Source organism: Haemaphysalis longicornis, unplaced genomic scaffold, assembly GCF_048455015.1.
Source record: "Haemaphysalis longicornis isolate Haplotype H1 unplaced genomic scaffold, Haemaphysalis longicornis Haplotype H1 scaffold_1, whole genome shotgun sequence".
Lineage (NCBI taxonomy): Eukaryota > Metazoa > Arthropoda > Arachnida > Ixodida > Ixodidae > Haemaphysalis > Haemaphysalis longicornis.
Window position 1 is genome coordinate 364064558 of NW_027526203.1, and position 23295 is coordinate 364087852.

Genomic DNA, 23295 nt, shown 5'->3' on the forward strand with positions numbered 1-23295 from the left:
TGATGTCTCCGAGAAAAGATCACGCCTTAAACGATTTCTTTAAATGGTGGTAGAAGTACTTAAACGGTTGCGAAGACTTGCCATATACAATTAAGGTAGATTCCTCGGTGATCCCACGTGCAAGAATTTCCAGTATACTTGCATTGACCTTTCTTCTTTCCTGGAGAGTTCCTTTTCCGCAAGATTCCGTGCATTTGGTTAAGGGAGGCGCAACAGGGTAATTCGGTGCATCACACATTTACTGTCAGAACCCATGTACATATCCCCCATAGGCAGCTAAGCTGGACTTCAGTGGACATTACCTACAGGAACTAACAATTTTTCTTGCAGTGATAAAATTCGAAGCCGTTTGCAAACCTTGAACAATCTATATAGGCAGGCAATACATATATTTGGCGGCAGGGTCTCTTGGGAGAAGAGTTTCGGTGTTGGTCGGCTCTTGTTCCTGCAAAGCAACATACCGATGCGGTGCACGCTGCTCACTGAAGTCCGGGCGATGCGGTCTGAGATCTTTATTGCAGAGTGGCCCGCCATATGAGAGCGAGGATATACAAGCATGTGTTGGAGCGATGAAGCATGTATTACTATCGCCGTGGCGGTGTAGCAAGTGTGTGGCACCCACAAGAACTGCCCTCCCCCGGGCACAAGAGAAAGAGCCACCCCCGATCATGCACACGGTCCACGACTAACAGACACCGCAGCGGGGCACCACCGAAGCGTCCCCGGGCGCGCGCGCACGCACTGTACAGCGGCCGGCCCTTCAGGCCGGCAGGTTCTTGCGCACAAAGAGGTACTCGCTGAACTGCTGTCCCTCGACACCGCCCCCGCTGGAGGCCATCACCCGGAAGCCGGCGTTGAGAAGCCGCGTGATGGTCTGCAGCGAGTTCAGCTTGCAGTAGCCGTTCAGCGGGAAGCGGATGACGTGCTTGGTGTCCTGGTTCCAAGCGACGCCGCTGCGCACGTCCATCAACGCCTGCGAGATCTCGGGGAAGACGTGCTCGACGAGCGACCGCTCGCCGCTGATCACGATGCGCTCGCCCATGTCGGGGCTGATGTTGAGAGCCAGGCACTGGAAGGCCGAGTCGTGGAAGCGCTCGCCGTCGGGCTCCGAGGGCGCCACCATGCCGTCGCAGTGGTTGGCCTGGTCAGCGGCCGCCGGCGAACGCCGCTTGCTCCCGTGCACAGCACCGGGGCTCAGTTGCGACGTGCTCGTGGTGCTGGCCACAGCGCCGGGCGCCGCCTGCTGCTGCTGCTGCTGCTGGGCGCGGCGACGCTGCTGCGCCGTGCGCAGCGCCTCGAGCTGCCGCGTGAGCGCCGGGATGTCGTAGTAGCGCGCCTCTTCGTACAGGAGCTCCAGCTCGGCGAACTGGTCCGGCACCGCCAGTGTGTTGGTGCGCAGGAAGTTGAGCACGTGCCGGAACATCTTGCCGTCCCGGTCGATAAAGTAGTGCTGCTTCAGGCTGTCCAACACGATCGGGATGCTGCCGTTGAACATGCGTGCCAGCCGCGACTCTGGATGCCTGCGAACACGCAAAAGAACGCCAATCGTACATAACAGGACCTGGGGGCCAGCCATGAATGTCCTTTGTAGGAAGCAATGGCTCTCCCCAGCGCATGCGGCCGATGCGTCAATCTCTAAAATAGGAGCACGTCGTTCGCACGGCTAGTTCCAGGTATCACACAAAGGGATTTGCAAGTAATTGACGCGCAGTTATCATAAATCAGAAATCACACCACACTAAGTTTGCGTTCCCCGTTGCTGAACGCCATATACAGACATATGCCGCCAATGTTGTTTCGACAATATTTCGACAAGAATTCAGGCGACACTCTCAGCTAAATGTTCTCCGCAATGTTTTACTACACCACATCCATCATCTCCATCACATCTGCCTGGGAAAAACAGCGGCCGTGCACCAAAATCACGTCAGAGGGTCGGTGTCATTGGCGACAGAGTCACCCAGGTGAACATCGGAGGCTTTTCCCACGGTTTGAGAGGCTCCCTTTAGCCCAACCTTGCGCAGGCGGCGCCGGACAGGGCGGTACCAGCGCGTCGACGATCGCGTAATGAGCAGGTGCATGGGAAAAGCCGCCCTTCCCAGTGCCACCCGGCCTGCCGTGAACCCAAATTAACAGGCGTGCTATTAATGAGTCGGCGATTTATGCTGAAAAAGACATTAAGCTACGGTCTCCCCGAGAGAATTCGGCATTTGACTCCTCTCACGGCCCGGTGAGCAGGGTTAGACAAGTCCAGTATCGCACCAAGCTTTCGGCTCACGGCGGTGTATAAAGAGGAATAAAGATTTCCTGAATGCCTATTTATTGGTCAAGTGTACAGGAAAAGTGCAGCATGAGCTCTCCGTGTGGGGCGTCCAATGCAAATGCAAGGATGGCTTAGTCAGCTTCGGCGATAAAAATACTTCAGGCACCAAGCCGCTGACTTTGAAGTAAAAAGAAATTGCGCGTGAAGGACACCAACTAATGCGGGAACCGAGCACACACGAACTGATAAATGCAAAGGAACATGAGGTGTTCTTAAATGGCCCGGCCCTGGCCAAGACAAAAAAAGGTAACGATGTCAATCACCCAAATTCAAGAGCAATAGACAGCCACTGAACGCTGCAGGCCGCACACCATGATTGGTTCTTGTCCGTAAGAACAAGATCTCGAAGCTGAAGCATTTAGATCTCCTCGATCTATTTTTTTTTTTTTCGAAATCAGATCATTTCTTTGTTTTTCCAGTCAGCACGGTATGTGCCCCCTCACCCAGTTTACATGGCACCAAAGACCAAAATATTATAATGGTGTCAAAGAGCAGCTGCAATGGCTAAGACAAGCACAGCAACTAGACGAACCCAAATGATTTTATAAAAGGAAGGAGTATATTGCCAATATTTGAGTTCTCGCGCTCACGCTACGCATTAGAGCGCCTGAAATGACCTTACGTTCTCGATCACATTCTTCGGGTGTAAGCAATCTTTGGATTGGCTCATCTACTACGTTCATTATTGCGTATTTTTCTACTTTCTTTTCTTTGTATCTCTTCGATGTGTGTTGAGGCCACGTTTGTGGCTTGTTCTGGGCTGTTGCGTGCAATTTGGACTTGGCTCAGCCAGCATGCTACATTTATGAAACGTAATACTGAGATCCCTTTATTGAGTAACGCTACAGCGGCTCCTGTAACAATATTCCGACTTCAAATCGCAGGTTACTTCTGTTAAAAAGCAACTTTTCCTTTCAGGGTACAATTGTTCTAACATAAATACTAAAATCTGCGCTTATCTGCGGTGGTAAGTGCTTTCTACGATGATCTTTTCTCTAGGATACACGTGGAGTCGGCCTTGCCCACGGCATGTTCTGGTGGCAGCGACAAACAGCGCTCCGTAATTCTGATCATCAGCATGATCATGTAGCCATCGTAGGTCGCATTTCGCAGTTGGCCCAGCGATACAACTTCAAAGCTGCCTCATCATGTTTCCACCATAGAGGCAGAATACTCTACGATGTCATCGGCAGCCTTAAAAGTGGCCATGCAAACGCTTCACCGCAACTCACCTCGCTGAATTCCATACAAAGTGAAGTTTCACATACTGGTGCAACAGCGCGAACAGACGGGACACAGCGCTTGTGTTGTTCTTTGCTTTCTGTGTCCCGTGTGTTCGCGCTGTTGCCCCACTATGAATCTGCACCATCTGGCCAGATTCTCGACTGTTGCGCCAACTGGCCCGAGTCTCGACGGTGAAGCTCACCTGAGCTATGAGGCGCGCAATAGTGGAGTGGTACGGATAAGTTCACACAGCTAAATCTCGGTCTGAGGGACGTGTTCGTTTTTTTCGCCTCCATATAAGAAAAATGGCGGCCGTGATCGAAACCATGCATCCGTGCACAGCTGTACGACGTTTTAGCCACTCAGCCGTTGCGTCGGATAACGTAACTGAATGACCTGTCAACGTCATCGAACGGGCAAGGTATGCCGATGGCCCCGCCCAGCACACGGTTTGACAAGAAAAAAAGTTGCCCGAGTTGCGATGTTATGGACGGCAAGCGAGACAGTCTGCATTGCGTGATGTCACAGCCCAGACCGAACTTTTCAGTTCATTCGTGTCTATGAACTTCATTTCCGTTGGATTCGCTCTCTCGAGTGCGGTGATCCGTCATTCAGGTGTATTGTGGCGAAGCATGCTCACGGCAATTCTTTTAGTATGTGCACGACACCTCGGCTGGGCAACGTTCAACGAATTTTGTTACTATTGGGCTTGGAGCAATAATACGGGAAAGGGGCGAGAAATTTTTCTATACCGTTGATTTTTATAAAATGCAGGTCATAACATTCCAACGGAACGGAACTTTCAGACTTCCGATGTTGATTGATTGATTGACTGTAGGGTTTAACGCGCCGACGCACCGCAGGCGATGAAGCGCGCCGTAGTGGACGGCTCCGGATTAATTTTGACCCCCTGGGGATCTTCAACGTGCGCCGAAATCACGTACACACAGGCGTTTTAGCTTTTCGCCTCCACCAGAAAATACTTCCTATGTTACGAAACGCCCACTGCTGCGCATCACTACAGTATACTAGCAAACTGAAAGGAATCAACAGAAACGAATGAGCTTAAACTGAGCGCCCACTTAACCGCCAGCAAGTTAAAGGGAGTAATACACGCACCGTATGTGTAGCGCCTGGTGCTTTATGGGGCACGAACAATCTGAATATGCCGCTCGGCCGCCGCAAAAATGTACACCCCCTCACTCCCCCCCCCCCCCCCTCCAACACTTCAGTGAAAATGTCTCAACAGGTCGCTGCTACCACGCATGCGGGCCAAAGTATGGATAGTGAGCTGTAGGCTAAAATCTTGACGGTGACGATGGTTATGATGATGACGGTGACAAAAGTTCAGTGAAACTAGAACGCACTAAATGTTTTTACACCCTTTTCGGCCGAAAAGGGTGTAAAAATCTTGTCTCATGGCGCACACCTTTAAAGGGTGTTTTGGCTAAAAAAAATGGTGTAAGGATAAAAAAAGGCTGTTCTTGTGAACACCCTAAAGAAGGGTGTGAGGTTGCTTAACACGCTAAAATAAGGGTGCGGGCAGCGCAGCTACGCGTGACACTGTGAATCGGCTGAGCGCGCAGCATGACATACACATTCAACATGCACAAGCCACACTTAGAGCACAAATAAATTGAGCACGAAAACCAACGGGATGCATTGGGAGAGCGAGTATACGTACTTAGAACTTAAGAAGAAGAGCCATCTTCTTACTTTCAATAGCCAGCATAAGAAAGTTATCGGATAGGGTCGGTGTGCTTGTCGCAAAAATCAGATATTTTAGCGCCAATTTTGTAGTTACGCAGTTCAATATGAGCTTATACAGACGCATGCGGATTAGCAAAAACTTTTTAATCGAGAAGTTGTTATTGAGTTCAATAAGTCATATAATTTTATAAATATCAAACGTTTTTCCACACCATTTCAACATCCACCAAGAAGGGTGTTCATTATTTCAATACCCTTTTCCCACAACGGTGTAAAGCTACAAACTAGGGTGTTGGAAACTAAGGAAATTGGTGTGAAAGACCACCAACTAAGAAAAAGGGTGTAAAAGACCTCCAACTTTGGCGGTATTTCATACCCGTTACACGGGTGGATTGAACATATTCTACAAGAGGAGGAATTCTTTGTACCTCACGATGTTTAAAACAATATTTTTATAATATAATAAACATAATTTATTACCAACGGAGCTATTTAAGCTTGAGCTAGGTTCGGTGGAGTCAGCAAAAAAATACCAAGAAAATTCCCCCGCATTTCCCCGAGGGGGAGAATGTGAAAGTGCGAATGCACGGTTGTCGGCCCGCTTGCGGCGCTTGCGCTCGGCCCCCGCAGCCCACCGCCTCGCCGCCTTCTCTTCCATCTCTTCCATCGGGTTTGTAGTATCACGTGTACACCACGCAGTTATCAAGCCGCTATAACGCCGCTGAGTCGCCAACGCACGCCGCTGACGACGTAGTTTGAATGCGTTAAAGATATAAGGCGCGTTACTAACACTGATATCAGCGTCGCGTCCGTGGCTTAGTCGGTAGAGCGTCGCGCTGCGGCCGCAAAGTCCTCGGATCGAAACCTGGCGCCGGATGCTGTTTTTTTTTATATAGAGAGGAGGACTGCGGACGCCGCCGCCGCCGCCGGCGGTGGAAGGTTTGGGGTCGCTTATAAAGTGCATTCGCACTTAAAAAAAAAAACTGCGCCGCCTGTAAAGGGTGCACCACCGCAGATAGGGTATTATATCAGTGAAGCCGGCTTTCGAGCCTGCTCGAATGTGAGCACAAAGAGCGCATGCGTATTCGCACCTCTTACTATAGCATTTTAAAGGTACTAGTCTTTTGAGATATTAAAACGCAAAAAAAAGAAAAAAAAAGAAAAAAAAAGAAATAGGCGCAGCTTGCACTACCGGTGCAAGGCTAGAGAAACAGTGGATCTGGGGGTCGACCTCGCTTGTTCCATCCTTGGATCAGCAGTCAGTGTGGGGGACACACTGGAACAGCCTTATAAAATTCCGATAAACTTGGCCTCACCCCTCAGCACTTAGCGTAGCTTAGCAAGAACATCGCAAAACCCAACAAAACTTAGCAAAGCCTAGCAACCTAACAAAGCTTAGCAACACCGGAAGAAGCCAGGTCGACCCCCATCTCAGTTTTTTTTTTTTTTTTTTTGCAACGTGTGTTGCAGTCGATCAACTCCCTTTTCGCCACACAAAAAGAGTATAAAGATACAAATTTGGGTGTTGGAACCTAAAAAAAAGGGCGTAATGACTTTCCAACACCTTTATTCCACTTGTACTACACCTCTTGAGGCAATAAGGGCGTTAAAAAGTTTAGTGTGTGATATAGTCTTTTTAATTTTAACTGACGTTTCACGTGCGAAAAGTTAAACTTGGGCAATGAGGCGCACCATATATGGAAACGAGCGGTCATTGCACACGAAGATTTTTTTCTTGCTTTTGAACATTTCTTACAAGGTGTGTGTGTGTGTGTGTGTGTGGGTGGGGGGGGGGGGTGTATGAGGGGATGTCTTGTACTCCGCAGTGCAATTATACATGCATGCATGGCCTTAATCAGTCAGCTGAACACCTTTTCCACACCCTTTCAATACCCTACGAAAAACCAAGGGTGTTGAAGTTGGTCAACAGCCTTTTTTCCACGCAAACATAGCCCAGAGCCAAGAATAAGGGTGTTAAGATTCAAGAAAAATGGTTTGATGGCCTCCCAACACCCTTTTCCTCATTTTGGCCAAAAAGGGCGTAAAAAAGCTTAGTGTGAACCATAGCCATTTTGGTATGACTTGGGTACGCTACCGAGTGGGCTGAAAAGAATTCGTCATATGTGCGACTTTCCATGCGTTCGTATCCGCCTGGGCAGTGAACTCATAGCACCTGGAAAATGTGAGACTGCGAAAGTTCACCGCTTCACATCTGAGCGCGCCCGCCCGACGAACTCCTCCTCTGACAAAGCCAAGCGTATATAGTGTGAAAGCTTTCCCTTGGACATTTTTTTCTCTACAAATGCCTCCCGTTCATTGCCGTGTTGAATAGGAATGGTGTATTCGCCACAAATAACCCATTCAGTCATCCTCTCTAGTTCCCTTCGGAGAGACGCGCCATGTATCCATAAATATTTATTATTTAAGATAAGTTGGTTTCGCGCCTCTGAAAAGCAGCACAACGATTGACAGTTACTAAGCAGTACCACAGCTCTTCAATGTTTTTAAAAGAATCGACGAAAACGAGGCCAACGTTTCGTGATCCCAAAACCATTGAAGTACCCTGACAAAAACTTGGCCCTGTCACGGTAGTGCCGCAGCGTGAAACTTCCCGCCAAGTTCGTTCCGGCGCTCAGTGCCCCAGCATTCCTCCCGCATGAACTGCGAGTGGTGCGCGCTGGCAGGCACGGAGGCGATCAGCGCGGAAGCAGCAGTAACGAGACATGCGCGGAGAAGGTGGCGCTCAAATTATCTCATAATTTCGCCGCGCGAGTCATGGAGCCTTTGCGGAAGAGACGCCCATTGTTCCGGCGGGCGCGCCCGGGGCGCGTCGCCGAGCGGCACGCGAGTCCAGCCAACGCCGGCAGATGTCTTGGTCTGGCCGGCGCGCCCGAACGGCCAAGCGGGCCCATTAATTTCGCCCGGCTACGGCACGAAGCCAGCGCGCGCGCGTGCAACTGTACGCCTATTAAGTAATTACCCGGTGCAAAGCGTTCGCAGATATGCGGTTGGCCGCGGCGGACTGCGTCCGTCCGAACGGACGAGCATCGGGAAGTCTTTGACACCTAAAACGGGGAGGGGACCGCGTCGGCCGGCGCCCCTTGTCCAGAGCAGCATCCTCTCGGACACAACGCGTCCTCTTTCGGCGACACAGATTTATTTTTATCGCAGAACATGAAGGACGCCTAGCCTCGAGCTAACATTTTTCCTTAGGTCCCCGGAGTCCCTTTCGTCAACGTCCTGACTGTCGGCATAGTCAAGAAGAATCCTATAACGCGTTCCGCTCTACACAATAAAAGTTATCATCATCACCTCGCCCTCCTCAAAGGTTAACTTCAAGGAAACATTTATCTATTACGACCGCCTCTTCTCTATACCGTGGATGGCCCGTTCTTCACCAGCGCGTGTTGCGGGCTTGCGACTGAAATCACAATCTCGCTTCTCACACGAGGCAGGTGTAAGGCGCTCCGCGGCAGCGACTAGTACGTGTGCGGCGTGAGGCCTACAGAGGAGGGAGCGAGTGATGCATCCATCATTTCCGCTCTTATCGATTCCGCTCACCAGTCATTCATTCATATTTACTTTTGTTTTGCCATGTATTTCCTTTGGTTTCTATGACTGCCAGGCTCTGCCACTCGAGCCCTACCTGGCTTTGGCACGCCAGCCTTTTTGTCCTGTTTCAATAACGAAATAAATGATATAATCATAATCTTCCTAATCATCATCATCAGACATCAATCCGCTTGTTTTCGATGTGGTCTTATCTCTTGTTACAGAAAAAATGACAAGTTCCCCCTTGCACCTGATTTTAGGATTGTGAGCACTCACGTGCGATGACTAACCTACATCGCCGCCTTTTCGCTCAACCTTGTCTACACCCACCCGCGTATACCATCAGCTCTGGAATGTCGCTGACCCATCACCATGTGTCAGCGATGCTCTCGAAGCTCCAGCACGTACCTCGTTCAGCAAAGGCCGCTCTCTCTTCGTCGGCCTCCGAAATTGCGTTGAAGAATGTACGCGGTAAGTAGAGCGGGACATTTACGAGCGCTAAAACACGATAGGTATCTATTCCTTTGTTCTTCAACTAAATTACATATCATTTTGTAGACGCGATCGATGAAACGTTTATGCAGACACATTAGCCAGGAAATCACTCAAACGTTCGTGCTTCAGCGAAACCAAGAAGTGTAGTGTATAAACGAAGTGACTATTGTTTCTGACTCCGTAGCATAAACAGGATTTTAATTTCCTTTTTTTTGCTATTTCAATGACGTTCGTGCCTATTTTCGGGCAAATATTAAATATCCGTGGGCATCATGCCTTGCCGGGGATACACCCTCGTTTTTGTACTCTGTTGCAGCCGCGGGGACATGACCAATCACGTTGGCAGCCAGCGCAAACACTCCGGCAAGCTTGAAGCGCGGTATTTACGGCGGAGCTAGCTGACATGCAGGCCGCAAGGAATCAGGCCGACAAGGCGCGCGGTGGGGTTGCGAATTGCAGCCGACCACCGAGGCACGGCTGCGCAAATTGGTGCCCTGGACGACGTTCTGCCCACACCACCGGACGAAGCGGAGTGGGCGTGAGCGCAGTGCCTCGCGACATGCGACGCTCGCTGAACCCGCGAAATAGTGATGACCGTCATTGACGCGCTGGTGATTGCAGCCTTTCAAAGGGGCGCGATGGGCGGTCGCGGACGCATGACACCGCGTTCACGCAAGTACCACTGCTCTCTGGACCAGCGCAGGGCGCTCGCCCGATAAATCTGGGCCCTTGCAGAGCTCGCTGTACAGGATTCGCGATGGCGCCGCAGTAATGGTCCCCATCCCACCCTCCTTGGCTCCCTCACTTCCTCCTTACACATACAGTACGGTCGCCTTCGGTACGGCGCTGTTTCGGCCTTGAAGCTGCCCGAAATACCTGGGCACCATCTATACTAAAACGTATTCATAGTTGAATAGTTTTTTGGCGGCGCCGCCGTCGCATTGTTATCAGCCGCGGTGGCTCCGTGGCTGAGGCACTGCGCTGATTTCGATTCCTTGCGCAGGTTGACAAAAACGCCCACTTATTCGTTGATTGGTTTTGTTGCATTGGGCCTATCAAAAAGCCTGTACTAGCGTGTTTCTAGAATGTTCTTCCTTTTCAAAAAGTACGAGAAAGGCCATGCAAAGCGCTGTAGTATTCCATAAGCTGCCGTGCGTTTTGGCAACAGGGACGTGCCATTCCCACTTGTACCGTATACAGCATGTTTTTACAGGTAACAGCCGGTTATGAGGACTTCAGGTTTGCGGAGCGTCGTCCCTGGCACAAAAACACCCCGTGATCACAAGGAGAGCACCAGGCGGGCCAGCCGGGTGCAGCACCGAATGCACTACCCTCAACGCGCAGGCAGTTGCAAGGGGCATTAACAGCGACTCGTCTTAAGCACGGAAGAGTCCCGTTGGCTGCTCAGCCAAAGAACGCGCAGCTTCTTTTAGGATTGTATGGTTTAACGCGCCGACGCAATGCAGGCGATGAGGCGCACCGTAGTGGAGGGCTCCAGATTAATTTTGACCACCTGGGGATCTTTAATGTGCGTCGAAATCTCGTACACTCGGGCGTTTTTGCTTTTCGCCTCCATCAGAAAAGCGGCCGCCGCGGCCGGGAATCGAAACCGCGCCCCCGTGTTCAGCAGCCCAACGCCTTAGCCACTGAGCCACCGCGGCGGGTAAGCTTCTTTAATCAAGCCAGATGTTTTATGCTTTCGCGGCACTAGTCACTCGGTGTTCAGAACTCACGCAACAAGCATATCGTAAGATGTAAGAAACGACGCATCACGTAATTCGGTCGGCGAAGACGTCAGCTAGGTGGCGGCTTTGTGCAGAAGTGTTCGGACAGTTGCAACGACAGTCTGAACCCGGCGTAACCTGAACTAGCCTCTGGTCCGCATCCCCTATCCATTACGAGACAAGAATAAAGCTATCATGATTATTTGACAGTCGTCGGCCATCGCTTCGGTGCTTTCGCCTCTGCAGCTAAGCTTATCGCCGTTCACGCCTTGTCGGTGGACTCCGCAGGCGGCGGGCGTTTACTGAAGGGTGTACGTCACGGGCGCGTGCCTGTTTAATGGTTTAGTAGTTTCGCTTTCCCTTTTTATATTTTGGGTACAATGAGCCTGATTCGTCCACACTGCACATGGGCTTCGTTAAGCCCACTACAACCGGTCACCAAGAATAACTGCTAAAAAAAGTTCGCCAACCTGAGTTGTCTATCAGCAGCTTCTCAGGAGGTGTAATTTTCTTCAGATTTGAGTACGGAACCCTTTATTTTTTTTTTTTTGCATACCTCACAGCAGCAAACGCAGTCGCGTCGAACAGGGCTGATCGATCCGCACGACAGTCCCACCCAGTTCGAAGGCACTGGGAAACTCGGACACTCGACTCGAACGCCACGTGGCAACGCTGCCGCGAAGGCCCCGTCCTACGGCCCAGGCCGCCTCTCGGTCCGTGCAGCCCCGGGCCCAGACAAGCAGTGAATGACGCCCCGCGGAGAGACGGTCCCGGCGACGGCGCCGCTCCCCAAGCCCGCGGCCATGGGGCTGCGTTAATGAAATGCGGTCGGCGGCCGCCTCGCCTAGCCCTCGGGCCAAGAAGGCCGAGTTCGCCGGGCCACCAGAGGCGCCGATCCCCTTGTCTGCTTCTTCTTGTCTTTCATTTTAATGCAGGCGGGCAGCTTACTAGGCACGCAGGATTGCCTCGAAGCAGTCAAACTTGGCTGCTCTCTCTCTCTTTCTCTCGTTTTTCTTGTTGTTGGAGAGTGGGGCTCTCCATTGATAATTCACAGACGACCATGAACTCTGCCCGACGATGGCTCGTTTGTCAAAGCTGGCACGCATTTTCTCCTCTCAGTAGCAATTGAAGTCGTCCGTCCAAAAGAATTGACGGCGGGGACAACGTTCTGTCGGCTCCTATGCTCGACGATTGCCTCTCATCAATCAAAAGTGGCGTGCACAGGACGCTTCGGCGACTCGGCTGTTTCTATGACGTCCGCTTTTCTCTTTTCATTCTTCCCCCGCGGTTCTGACCCGCATTTCTCGCATTCCAGTGCACCCCTGAGTGTACTTTGAAAGCGTGTTTACAATTTGAAAGTTTGGGCTAGTTTGCGTTTCATATGTCCTCATTCTTTGAGCGCAGACTTTTAACGAGGGTTAAACAGGAGGGACGTGCACAAGGACGCGCACAAAAACCCCACCGCTTCCTTTGATGCGTGCTTTCTGCTGGGCTGACTGCTGTTACAAGCATTTTTATAACCGCTCGGGCCCAAATGTATATTGCTAAAAAACGAGAGCGCACGTGAACACGCTATGGCCCTCCTTCCGCGGACATACGGCTAGAGGAAAGATAAAGGGAGAGGAAGAATTAATAGAAAGGCAAAGGCTGTACGAGTACACACGGTATGCTGTTTATAGGGAATCGCACATCCAAGAACCCTACAAAGTTGTGAAGTCGCCGGAAGCCATTGCTTAAGAATTTTGATTCGGAAACATTCAGCATATGAGTACAGGCAGAAAAAAATAACTAAACAACACTGAATTCCTCAGAAACAAAGCAACACATATGATAAGCTGTGCAGATCACGTTTATATGTCCCTCCTCTGAACTTTGAAATGGCACTACACTAACTATGTGAATAGTCTATAGCTCATTCCAAAAGCTGCATGCAGCACTGTGGAGGCTACATTGTTGTCCTAACCCACCGCGAAGGAAGGCGACAACAGGCGCCGGGGCCTTGCGGTTCCAGCTGCCCAGAGAGGAGAAGGAAATGCCTTTTCAAGGCCCCCTTCACGGAGAGTTAGGCGCCCTTAGTGGACCGACTGTTGACAACAATGTAGCCTCCACAGTGCTGCATGCAGCTTTTGGAATGAGATAGAGATCAGGCCACGGCACCGCACGCCTGCCATTGCGTTGCGACATCACTTATCACTGCCGAACCCTTGCCTGTGTACTAGTAGTCGAAAACGTATTTGCTGAAACAAATTTGCGATGGCATCCGGGCTCGCGGAAACGTTCTAACCTCTTCTACATGAGGCCGTCCAGATTCGATTCCAGAATGTAGGGGAGGAGAGATCTAGAGTGTGTTCCACAGTTCCAGGCCTGAAGAGCCTTCGGGTCTTGCACCTTAAGACCGCGCTTTTTGTCGCCAGCCGGTGTCTCTCGGTCACGGTGGTGGCCGCGCACTTCCACAAAGACGGCATGCGTACACACGTGCACCGTGCTTTCGCGGCACGCACGTATCGTCGCCGTGGGTCTGCGGTGTGCTGCGCGTGAGGACAACACCCAGGCACAACCGGCGATGCCCCGCCTGATGAATCAGTGAAAAACGGTGGAATGAGCGTTTCTGCCCGACTATGTATTCGGAAACTAACAAGCGCAATGAAGAACCTGAAAGGATAAAGCCATGCATAGTTTGCGTAGGCCGCCTTTCAAATCCCTCCTCGAATTCGCTGCGCACGAATGTGCAGACTTACGGCTGAAAAAGTCGCATCGCGTGATTTGCGTCCACAAATCGCATTGCCCAGTCGGGTTGGCGGGAAGGAGCCTCGATGCATGCCATAGATACCTTTGTCTTCTCGTCAGTCACGGATGTCTCCGGTTCAGGTGAGGTTTCACGAAAGGGCTACTCGGACGCGCAGAAGTACCGCAAAGGTTTCCGTTTGCGTGGGAAACTGTAGCTGGATTAATGGACAGGATTGCAATAATTCTGCGAATTTTTGTATCGTTTTCGCCATATTATGCTAAATTGCAGTCAAACGTTCTTATGCTACTTCTTTAGCAGTAACCACGTGGAGCAATTTTTGCGAGCGACGCGACGGGGATCCGCAATCGCTCGTCCAAATCGCTCGATGAGGCAGCCATATGAGAGCGATCATGCGAGCGACGGCGAAACGCGATCCCATTATTGCCGCACTGCGTCCAATGGGATTTTCAAAGTACACAGGCCGGAATTATGTGTGCATTTGTCACAAAAATGGGAAATAAATGTATTTCAGTACGCAGAGAGCCGTACGTTTTTAGGATGCACTGTAAAACCCCTCGCCCCTTCCTCTCGTTCTCTTCCTAAGCCGGAAGTTGTGCCTCTTACGGCTCTCCTATAGGCTAATCGCTCCGGCCACTTCTTGGCGATGAGCGATATTTTCAGGCGAGCCAAGAGCGAGCGAAGCGATGAGCGATTTTTCCTGCGCGGCGAAAAGTAGTTCGTCGCTCGTCGCGCCGCGCTGCCCGTTTCGCGAAATCCCTCCGAGTGGTTAGCGCTTTTAGCTTTCGTATGCGTATCGAGCCGTCGACTAACGACAGTCCACGGCACGACAGTCGACGACGACCTCAATGCTGATTTCTGAAGTAGCAAACTCAGCATTCTGCAGGGCTGACCTCCTCGGTCTCGTTAAAGATTCCCTAGCTGACTGGTTGGTGGGCACAAAGCTGAGGGAAGCGAGGGAAGGAAGTCAAGAGTGGAGGAGAGAGCAGGCGGAGAGGGAAAGAACAGAAAAAATTGAATGGCGTTGGATCGGCTGGGAGTTGAGATTGTATTGTGTGGATTTCCTCGAGAGGGGAGGGGAAGCTGGAATGGCGCAACATTAACTAATGTGAATTGAGCTTATCTTGGCGCGAAAAAAAGCGACGGGCGAAGTGTCAAGCGACCGGTGTTTTGTATTGCGGACATTCTCGTATGCGACACAATTGCTTAGATATTCGCCATAATTTTATTCGCTGAACTGGCACTTGTCTCAGTGTCAAAGTTAGGGTTATAAATTCATCATAAAATTGATGGTGTTGCCTACACGCTCACAACAAAGCTATAGTTGGGTTTCAGTGTACGGCGCGCGTGATACAGCTTAGTGCCTTCGGTGTTCGGTAGCACAGGAACGTCATTTAAGGCGGGGAAGCTGTGTGAGAGGGAGAGAGCGAAAGGAAGAGACTGCTTTTATCAGGAAGAAGGGAGGGGTGAAGGAAGGAGGCGGCTACCTGAAATCTGTTTTTGCCTATCATGCTAGAAAGGCTCATTTCCCATTTTCCTTACGATCTCTCTTCTACCCTTCAACTCCTTCCGCCCGTGTAGGGTGGCAAATCGGGCTTTCATCATCGTCAACAGTCTACTCAGTTTCACTGGAGGATGAAAGCCTCTCCCATTGACCTCCAACCTCTCCTGTCTGCATGCGCTGCTCGAGTCCATTCTTTGCCTCCGAATTTCCTTATTTTATTGGCCTTCCCCTTCTTCTAGAACCATCTCTAAGGTATCCGCTTCGCTACCCTGGTGCCCCACCGGTTGTCATTTCTTCTCTCTACATGGACAGCCCGAATCTATTTCTTCTTATTTATTTGAACTGTGATATCATGTAATCGAGTTTGTTCCCTGTCCCTAGGTGTTACTGCTATCAATATTCGTTCCATGGCCCGTTAAGTCGACCTAACTTTGCTTTCCAGTTGTTTAGTAAGGTGGTGAGTTTCCGCCTCATATGTCATCACCTGAAGTATGCGTTGGTTGTATATTCTTCTTTCGAGTGATAGAGGTAGCTTACTTATTATTTGGGGGTGCTTGCCGAGTGCTCCCCAGCCCATACCTATTCTGCGCCGGATTTCTCTCTCGTGGTTGGGGTCAGCCCTAACCATCTGTCCGAGGTAGTTGTATTCTGTTACTTCTTCTAGCGTTTCGTTTCCTAAGCAGAAGACGTTTTTGGCGTGTTTATTACTCATTACTTTAAATTTATTCATATTTTTTTCTAGCCACACGACTGTGCTTTCTGATTTTTTGCAGTTCCTCAAGCATTGTTTGCATGTGTTCTGCAGTCTCACTCAGCAAGACTACGTTGTTCGCAAACCTCATATGGCTCACGTATTCCCCGTTTATCCTTAATCCTATGTTTTCGCAGTCAAGCTTTCTAAATACCCCTTCCAGACATGCTGTGAATATTTCTGGAGAGGGGGTATCTCTCAGTCTTACTCTTTTTCGGATCGGGAATTTATCGCTTAGGTTGTGGAGGGTTATCCTGCCCGTGCATTCCTTATATATCTCTTCTAGAAGTCTTATGTAGGCTTCCTCTATCCCGTGGTCTTTTAGTGCTTCTAGCACGGCTGTGGTGAGTACGGAATAAAACGCTTTCCCATAGTCTATAAATGCCATGTAACGGGGTTTAGTGTATTCTGTGGATTGTTTTATCACTTCATTGACAACATGGATGTGATTCATGATTGAGTAACCTTTCTTAAACCCAGCCTGCTCTCTGGATTGTTGGAAATCCAGGCTGTCACATATGCGGCTACCTATAACTTTGGTAAACAGCTTGTAAACAACTGAGAGTATGCTGATGGGTCTGCAGTTCTTGAGTATGAATCAGAATAATGTTGGCGTGCGTTTTTCCAGGCTACGGGCACTTTTTTGAGTCTTCAAGCATTCCGAAAATAGTACAGCAAGTTTTCCCAGTACATCTCGCTCGTCCTTCAAAAGATCTACGGTTATACCGTCATCACCTGCAGCTTCTCCTCTTTTCGTGCCTTTGAGAGCCTATCCTACCGCTCTTTAGTTACTAGAGGGACATCGCAAGTTGAGCTTGTAGTCTCAGTAGTTTCCCCTGGTCTAACGTCGCTGGCATACAGCCTGGCGTAGAATCATTCTGTTACCTTTATTATCTCGTCCAAGTTGTGCATAATGCTACCCTGCTCGTCTCTGAGTGCGCACATCTTGTTTGCGCCGATGGCAAACTTTCTCTTAGTTGCTTTCAAGCTTCCTAGTGTTTCCTCGATCACTGCCATGTTATATGCACGAATGTCGTTTATTTTACTTGTGTTAATCAGTTTCAACAGGTAGGCTAATTCAATATGATCTGCCCTACTTGACACTTTCATGTTCTTACGTTTGGCAATTACTCCCTTAGTTTTCTTGGTTTTTCAGTTTGTTCCCTACACGTTGCTTATACCACAGCTGCTGCTGATTCACTGATTGCCGATGTTAGGTTGTCATTTAGCCTGTCAATAGTTGCATCGTTCTGCCCGCCCAGAAGCGCGAATTTGTTTTGAAGAGTTAGTTTAAATTCCTGCGTCCTTGCTTTGACTGACTTCATGCTGGGTTTCTTACTCTTCATTAGTTCCCTTTTCTCTTTTGAGATTCAGCCTTACTTTGCATCGGGCTCAGCTACTGGTTAATCTCCTTGCACCCCCCCCCCCCCTTTTTTTTTTTGCATTCCCCTCTTTGAAGGCAGAAGTTGTGCTAAAAATTCATTCAGACAAAAGCCCCCGCACGACCAAGTCAGGCAATTTCGACACCTACTTGGTGAGCGTTTCCAGCGACGAGGTGTAGATGGTGCCACCGACGTCGATGTGCACGGGCGCCGTGTACCGGGAGGCGGCCGCGACGCACGGGATGCCGGAGATCTTTGGGCTGAAGTTGGTGTCCGGCGAGGCGGACAGCATCAGCTTCGGGTCCATCCAACTCCTGCGACACACAACGCGAGAACAGCAAGCTATAGGCAAAAACCTCGACCAGCGCGCACGTAATGTTTCAGAAGAGAAGTCTCGGTGCCCACGGCGGCTTGATCAACTACCTTGGCCCGTTCAAGTGTTGCGAAGGGCGAATTTGTTTATCTTTACCGGAAGAGCCGCTACAAGTAATGTGCAGACAGCTCCGATGTGGCCACATTACAAAGAAACCCTAAGAGCCGGCGTTTTCAACTTATGCAGTACACGGCTGGTGCCTCAGAGAGCGCGGTGCAGAACGAACGCTTTCTCCTGTCATGTTTATTACATATTATTAGATCAGAATTCCGCGTAATCTGAGTAAGGAGGTCAGTGAACAGTATCGTCTGGAGCGCCCTGTCAGATGTGAAGCTGCTAGAGCCAAATACATTACTACCAACCGCGTAGTTCTAGTATCAGGGCAGTTCATCGAAATGTTCTATATTCACTAAACAAAATTACAACCGCCAAGCTACATTTTTGTTCCAGATTTTTGCGAGCGTGCCAAGTCTTCCGAGGGTGCAAAATTTCCCCCAGCCTATTACCTTGCATTTGGGGTCACGAAAAAGCCATTACCGATTCCAAATTTTCGAAAACGGTACAATTTCGTTATATTTGCGGAGGAGGTGGGGGGGGGGGGGGGAAGGTGTTACGTTTTAAAAATATTCTAGGAGAACCAACCTACGAGCATTATTTCTCCCTTGAGCATATACACAACGAAAAGTAAACACGAAATGTAAAAACATTAGTGATCGAAAATCTCAAGGAACAATGAGGGCTCAAACTGCTTTGGATTTGTCTCAAGCTATCCTGAACGAAGGCACTTCATACCCGAGTGATAAGGCAATCCATCTACTGGTGCGGGGCTGTGCCATGGCTGCCTTACGAGATCGAGAGGGTGCATCAGCACCCGAGAGCAAACCACGCAGTGCCCCCCCCCCCCCCCCCCCCCCCCCCCGAGGTTTAATCAACGCAAAATGCACGCCAATGGATCCTTTATGCTACCCGAAGAAAGCAAGAAGAAGAGCGCGGATGCCGTTGTGTTGTAGATTAGATTAGCTCGCCATGCGTTGTAGTGTTTCGTGTCCCTCATAACACGACCCGATGCTAAGCGCTCACCCGAGCTCACGATGCAACGCTCATTTGGAAAATCCACCATTCAAGGTTGTAACTGTTTAGTCAATGGCCGTGCATAGTTAACTACAAGGCGCATTTGTAACTTTCTTGCAGCCCACTAACACAGACACCGAGCACCGTTCACTGCGCGCGTATGCAGCCTGGTCGGAGCACGCGAGAGACGGTGGATACATTCCAAACTTGACAATGCCATATTCTGCGTATATGATTTATGGCAGTTCGTCGAGGCTCAACCTCGCGAAACCTCGGCTTGTCTGCTTGTGCGCTACAGCAACGGCGGTCGGACGCCAAGCGAGCGAGTGAATCCTGGGCCACGTTCGTGCGATCCAGAGCCGGAAGCCTTGTTTTCGATAACGTATCACTAATCATGACGAAGAACCCTGACGGGGCGAGCGCATTGATGAACGAGCCGGTTGACGAGGCCGCCGGCGCCGCCGCAGCCGCCGGGATTTCGCACGACCGCGTGCGCCGAGCCGCCCAGTGATGATCAGTCGCAGCTTCTTCGCCTTTGTTTGCAGAGTGCAGCTCGAAGACAGATGAGCCCGGCGGAATGCTAAGACAAAACGCGTTGCCTTCGTGCGTTTTGAGCCTTCTCTTTTCCTCCCTGCGGCGAACAAACTACACTTGACCGATGGCGTTTGCTTACACGAAGTCCAGGTAGCAAACGCCGGTGCCTCGTTGTGGCGGCGCGGGATTAAGCGTTAACGCCGATGCGCGAAGAAAAACTCGTCGATCGGCTTTTGCCGAGCCATACGGCCTCGACAGGTATGCGGGAGCCCCGTTCGTGCGGCTTGGCTTTCGTTCCGAGAAATGTCCCACTCGTTGTTCTCGGTATAGCGACGCTGAGAGCGACGAGTACTGCTCCAAGAAGAGTCAAGCAGAAAAGAAAAGAGCAGCGAGAAAAAGAGAGGCTTGGCTTTGGCTTGCTTCTTCCCGAGACGGCTATTCTGTGGACGTAATCTGCCGAGGAATAACGTAGACAAGCGTCAGGTGGGCCGTCTGTGTGTGTTTTATTCCTGCCGGTGAAGACATCGGCAAGAAGCACTGGTTACTTTTCGCCTTGTAGCGAAGGTGCAACTGCATTTGCGTATTTTCCTTAGCGCACACGGGGAGCGCTTCCAGAATATTTGTGTTGCCATTCTCAGTATCTTGATACGAGCCTCTCGCGCACAGTATATTTTAAGCAGGGTGTCGAACCGGAGCCGAACAGCACAGAAAACCGGAACCGAACCGGTATTTTTGCCGGAAATGAACCCGAACCCGAACAGGTATTTTTTGAGCACGCTGAACCAGAATCGAAAGTGAACCGAAAAAATAAATAACGTTTACCGGTTCACGACGAAACGGTTCGGCAATCCGCAGTTGATCATGCACGGTCCCCGCCATTCGGGGCTTTTGTCTTTCAGGTACCATCAACTTGGCAACTTCTCACGCACTTTCCCCTTCAGATCAGTATCAACGCTCTCTTCATCGTCACATATATATACGAGGAAAGGTATGCGCACCAGTGTTGCTAAAGTATGCATGCTACAGCTGGTAGCGCGAGGAGAGTGCGAAGCAGAACAAACGAAATGCCACACTCTCGGCCTTCGATTGCGTAATGACAATCGGGCCGCGAGACGGCTGCACTGCGCAACGGCGAAGGCCAACCACCGAAATGTGCATACTTCTTGCATTTCATGCTTTCCTCTAAAAAGGTGGCACACATGGAGAGTGTAGATACTTGAGAAGTGGGGCACCCAAAAGCTGCTCGGTGGGTAAACGAGGTTTCCCGATGTTGGCTGCTGACTACAAGGATGCGGGTTCGATCACCGCAGCCGGCTGCCGTTTTTCTGATGTGAATGAAAAACGAAAACTTCCATGAGTGGAGATTTCGGCGCACGTAAGACTCCCCAGGTGATCTATATTGCTCTGCCGACCTTCAATATACGGTGCGCCTCATAGCACACGAGTAGCTTCGGGGAATCAAACCCGCTAATATTATTTCACAGGCGTGTTTCGTGTTTCCACGGGCCCATCTCGTGGTTTTCTATTATTCCGCGCCGAGTCCCCAGACAAATAATTCGTGCTCTTTTTTTGCTGCGTTCAGCCATCGAATAATCGAAACACCGAAAAGGTAGATCTTGGCCTAGAGACATCCCTCTCTTTGTTCGAACTTTACCATATCCAAAGTGTCATCACGGCGAATGCAGCGAGCATCGTGGTGCCTGAGACAACACTCAGTTTTTAAAGGAGCCATGAAGACAAAACACGACTTCGACTGCCCGTTAGAATCATACTGACACCACTTTTAATGTAAACTTCGTTCAAATAAGCTTCATAATTAGGAAAAACGGCAATGGCCATGCGACTCACGAGCTCATTTCCCGCAACAGAACCTATGATGTCATACCGGACAGCTCTGCGATTGGCGGAGGCCGGCAAAAGCAAATTCAAGTTATGCAGGGCTTATAATCTTCCTGCGCGAGTTATTTTCGCTTAAATATAAAGCATATATCCATTTTGTAGAAGTGAGAATGATGGGGTAAGCATGGAAGCTACGAAAGTACACGTAAACAGTGAAGCACCAGAGCGTGCTCTTGTTGGTACTGCGGACACTTGGTTAGGGACACGACACAGAAAGATTAGCGTAAGCGACATTGTCTTATGTGACCCTGTTTGTCGAGTATACCCCATGCTTCACAACACGAGTACTTTCTACCGCAATAAAAACAAGCCAGGCGCAAATACGGTCAAAAACAAAGCAAAGGCGGGCAAATGTCAGCCACGGGATGGTAGCGCCATCTGGGAGGACTGACGGTAAACAAGGCTCTGTAGTTCGCTGGATGCCTAGTGCCGCGTTCGCGTTCACTTCAAGGCCTGCTTTTCTGACGTCATCGCAGACGACCTCACGAAACACAGGATTTGGCGGGAGAGTCAAAATTTTAACATAAATTGATTCATTTCTTAGTGAATACACTATTGTTTGCTGCCCGACAAGCGCTGAGGGCAATATAAAACACCAGATCTTTCGAATAAAACAAACTTGTACTGTCTTCATGGCTCTTTAAGGACGCTCAGAGCGGTCAACTTCGCGTTTTTTAACGGATCCAGACAATAATAACAGAAATAGCAGCGACAGCGGTTAGCGTATGGCACCAACTTTCCCCTTTTGCAAGAAACTTTATCCCCCGACCTTGCAGGCGCTACGTATTTCGTCTTGGATAAAAAACGGCACTAAAGAAGTTGACAAAAAATTTCATTATTCCATTTGCCCAGCACTAACGCTTCGCGCTTTTCCTGCTGTTTTGTCTTTTAAGGGATGCTTTGTTTTCGCATATCCGCTTCCCTGACTAGTCTACCTCACTGCTCTGCTGCTACTGCTACTGTTTCCGGGGGAGGGGGGTGGGGGGTGTTATGCTGTCGACAAATTAAAGAGCGCCTCCACAAAAGATTTCCACCTCGTCCTGTAGGGGTTCCTCCGCCTACTCGCCCTCACCCGCCCTGTGTTGTATGCTGGTGAGCTCCCTGCTAAGCTGTATAATTTTCGTAGTGCACTTCCTTTCCTTTTCCTTTCCCTAAAACCACAACAACGACTGTCTAATTGCCCTTTAGTTAGTAATCGCATAATCTGTAACAAAATTCGGCAGTTTCGTGGACGGCACGGGGCGGTGGTCAGGAGTGGCAGAGACGTATTCATTGTGGCGCACACATCCGTAACAGCTATCTGAAAAAAACATTTTAGTGATCTGAGTAATAAATGAGTGACTGAGTGTTAACTAAAGCTCACTTTTAACAAAATTTGGCCCACAACCTGGAGTAATTGGCTGGCTAACAAATTATCCTCGGGGGCAAACAATCATATTCATAGGAGACATTTACCTGGCTGCTGTAGGATTATTTTTCTTGCGCTACAACTCGTGAAAAAAGTACAGCTCTGTGTTTTAAAAACGTACTCGACGGTACCCAGGCTTAAGTCTAGGGGTTTAACGTTCAGCTTGATGGATGATTCCAAAGAGGAGATTGCGATTTCAACAAGAACAAAAAAGGAAGCGGAAGAAAGTGCATCCCACAGACGGTTATGACCGTTCGTTTTAAGTAGTCCGTAGGACAACATTAGGACTGGGCGGGAAAGTAGCTGGTAAATCGTCCCTACTTCGTGTGTTTTCCTTAAATGTCTAGCCTAATTGCTAAATATCTGGCCTAATTGGGAGAAAGCAGTATTTTGATTGCACCGCAATTGTGTTTAGTTTTCATAGGCGCTTTAAACTGAAAAACATTTTTTTCGCACTTCGCTAATAAATTAGTCACCGAAGCGGTTCGCGAACCGGTTCGGATTGTGATTGAGTCGAACCGGAACTGAAGCGGAACGAAATGAAATCACCCGAACCCGAGCCGTAACCGAACCGGTATTTTTTCGGTTCGACACACTGA

General features: G+C 49.8%; 1 protein-coding gene across 4 annotated transcripts in view; it reads right to left on the reverse strand.

Annotated features, from left to right (window-relative positions):
* Positions 1 to 469: 469 nt before the first annotated feature.
* The window catches only part of Twz (BTB/POZ domain-containing protein twz), a 92104-nt gene continuing 69278 nt past the window's right edge, over positions 470 to 23295 (reverse strand). For all 4 annotated transcript variants that reach the window (XM_077686236.1, XM_077686235.1, XM_077686237.1 and 1 more), the window contains exons 3-4: positions 17561 to 17725; positions 470 to 1520 (exon numbers count right to left, since the gene is read on the reverse strand). In XM_077686236.1, the coding sequence (XP_077542362.1) occupies positions 761 to 1520; positions 17561 to 17725 (925 nt within the window). In that variant the 3' untranslated portion in view covers positions 470 to 760. The remainder of the gene's footprint in view (positions 1521 to 17560; positions 17726 to 23295) is intronic.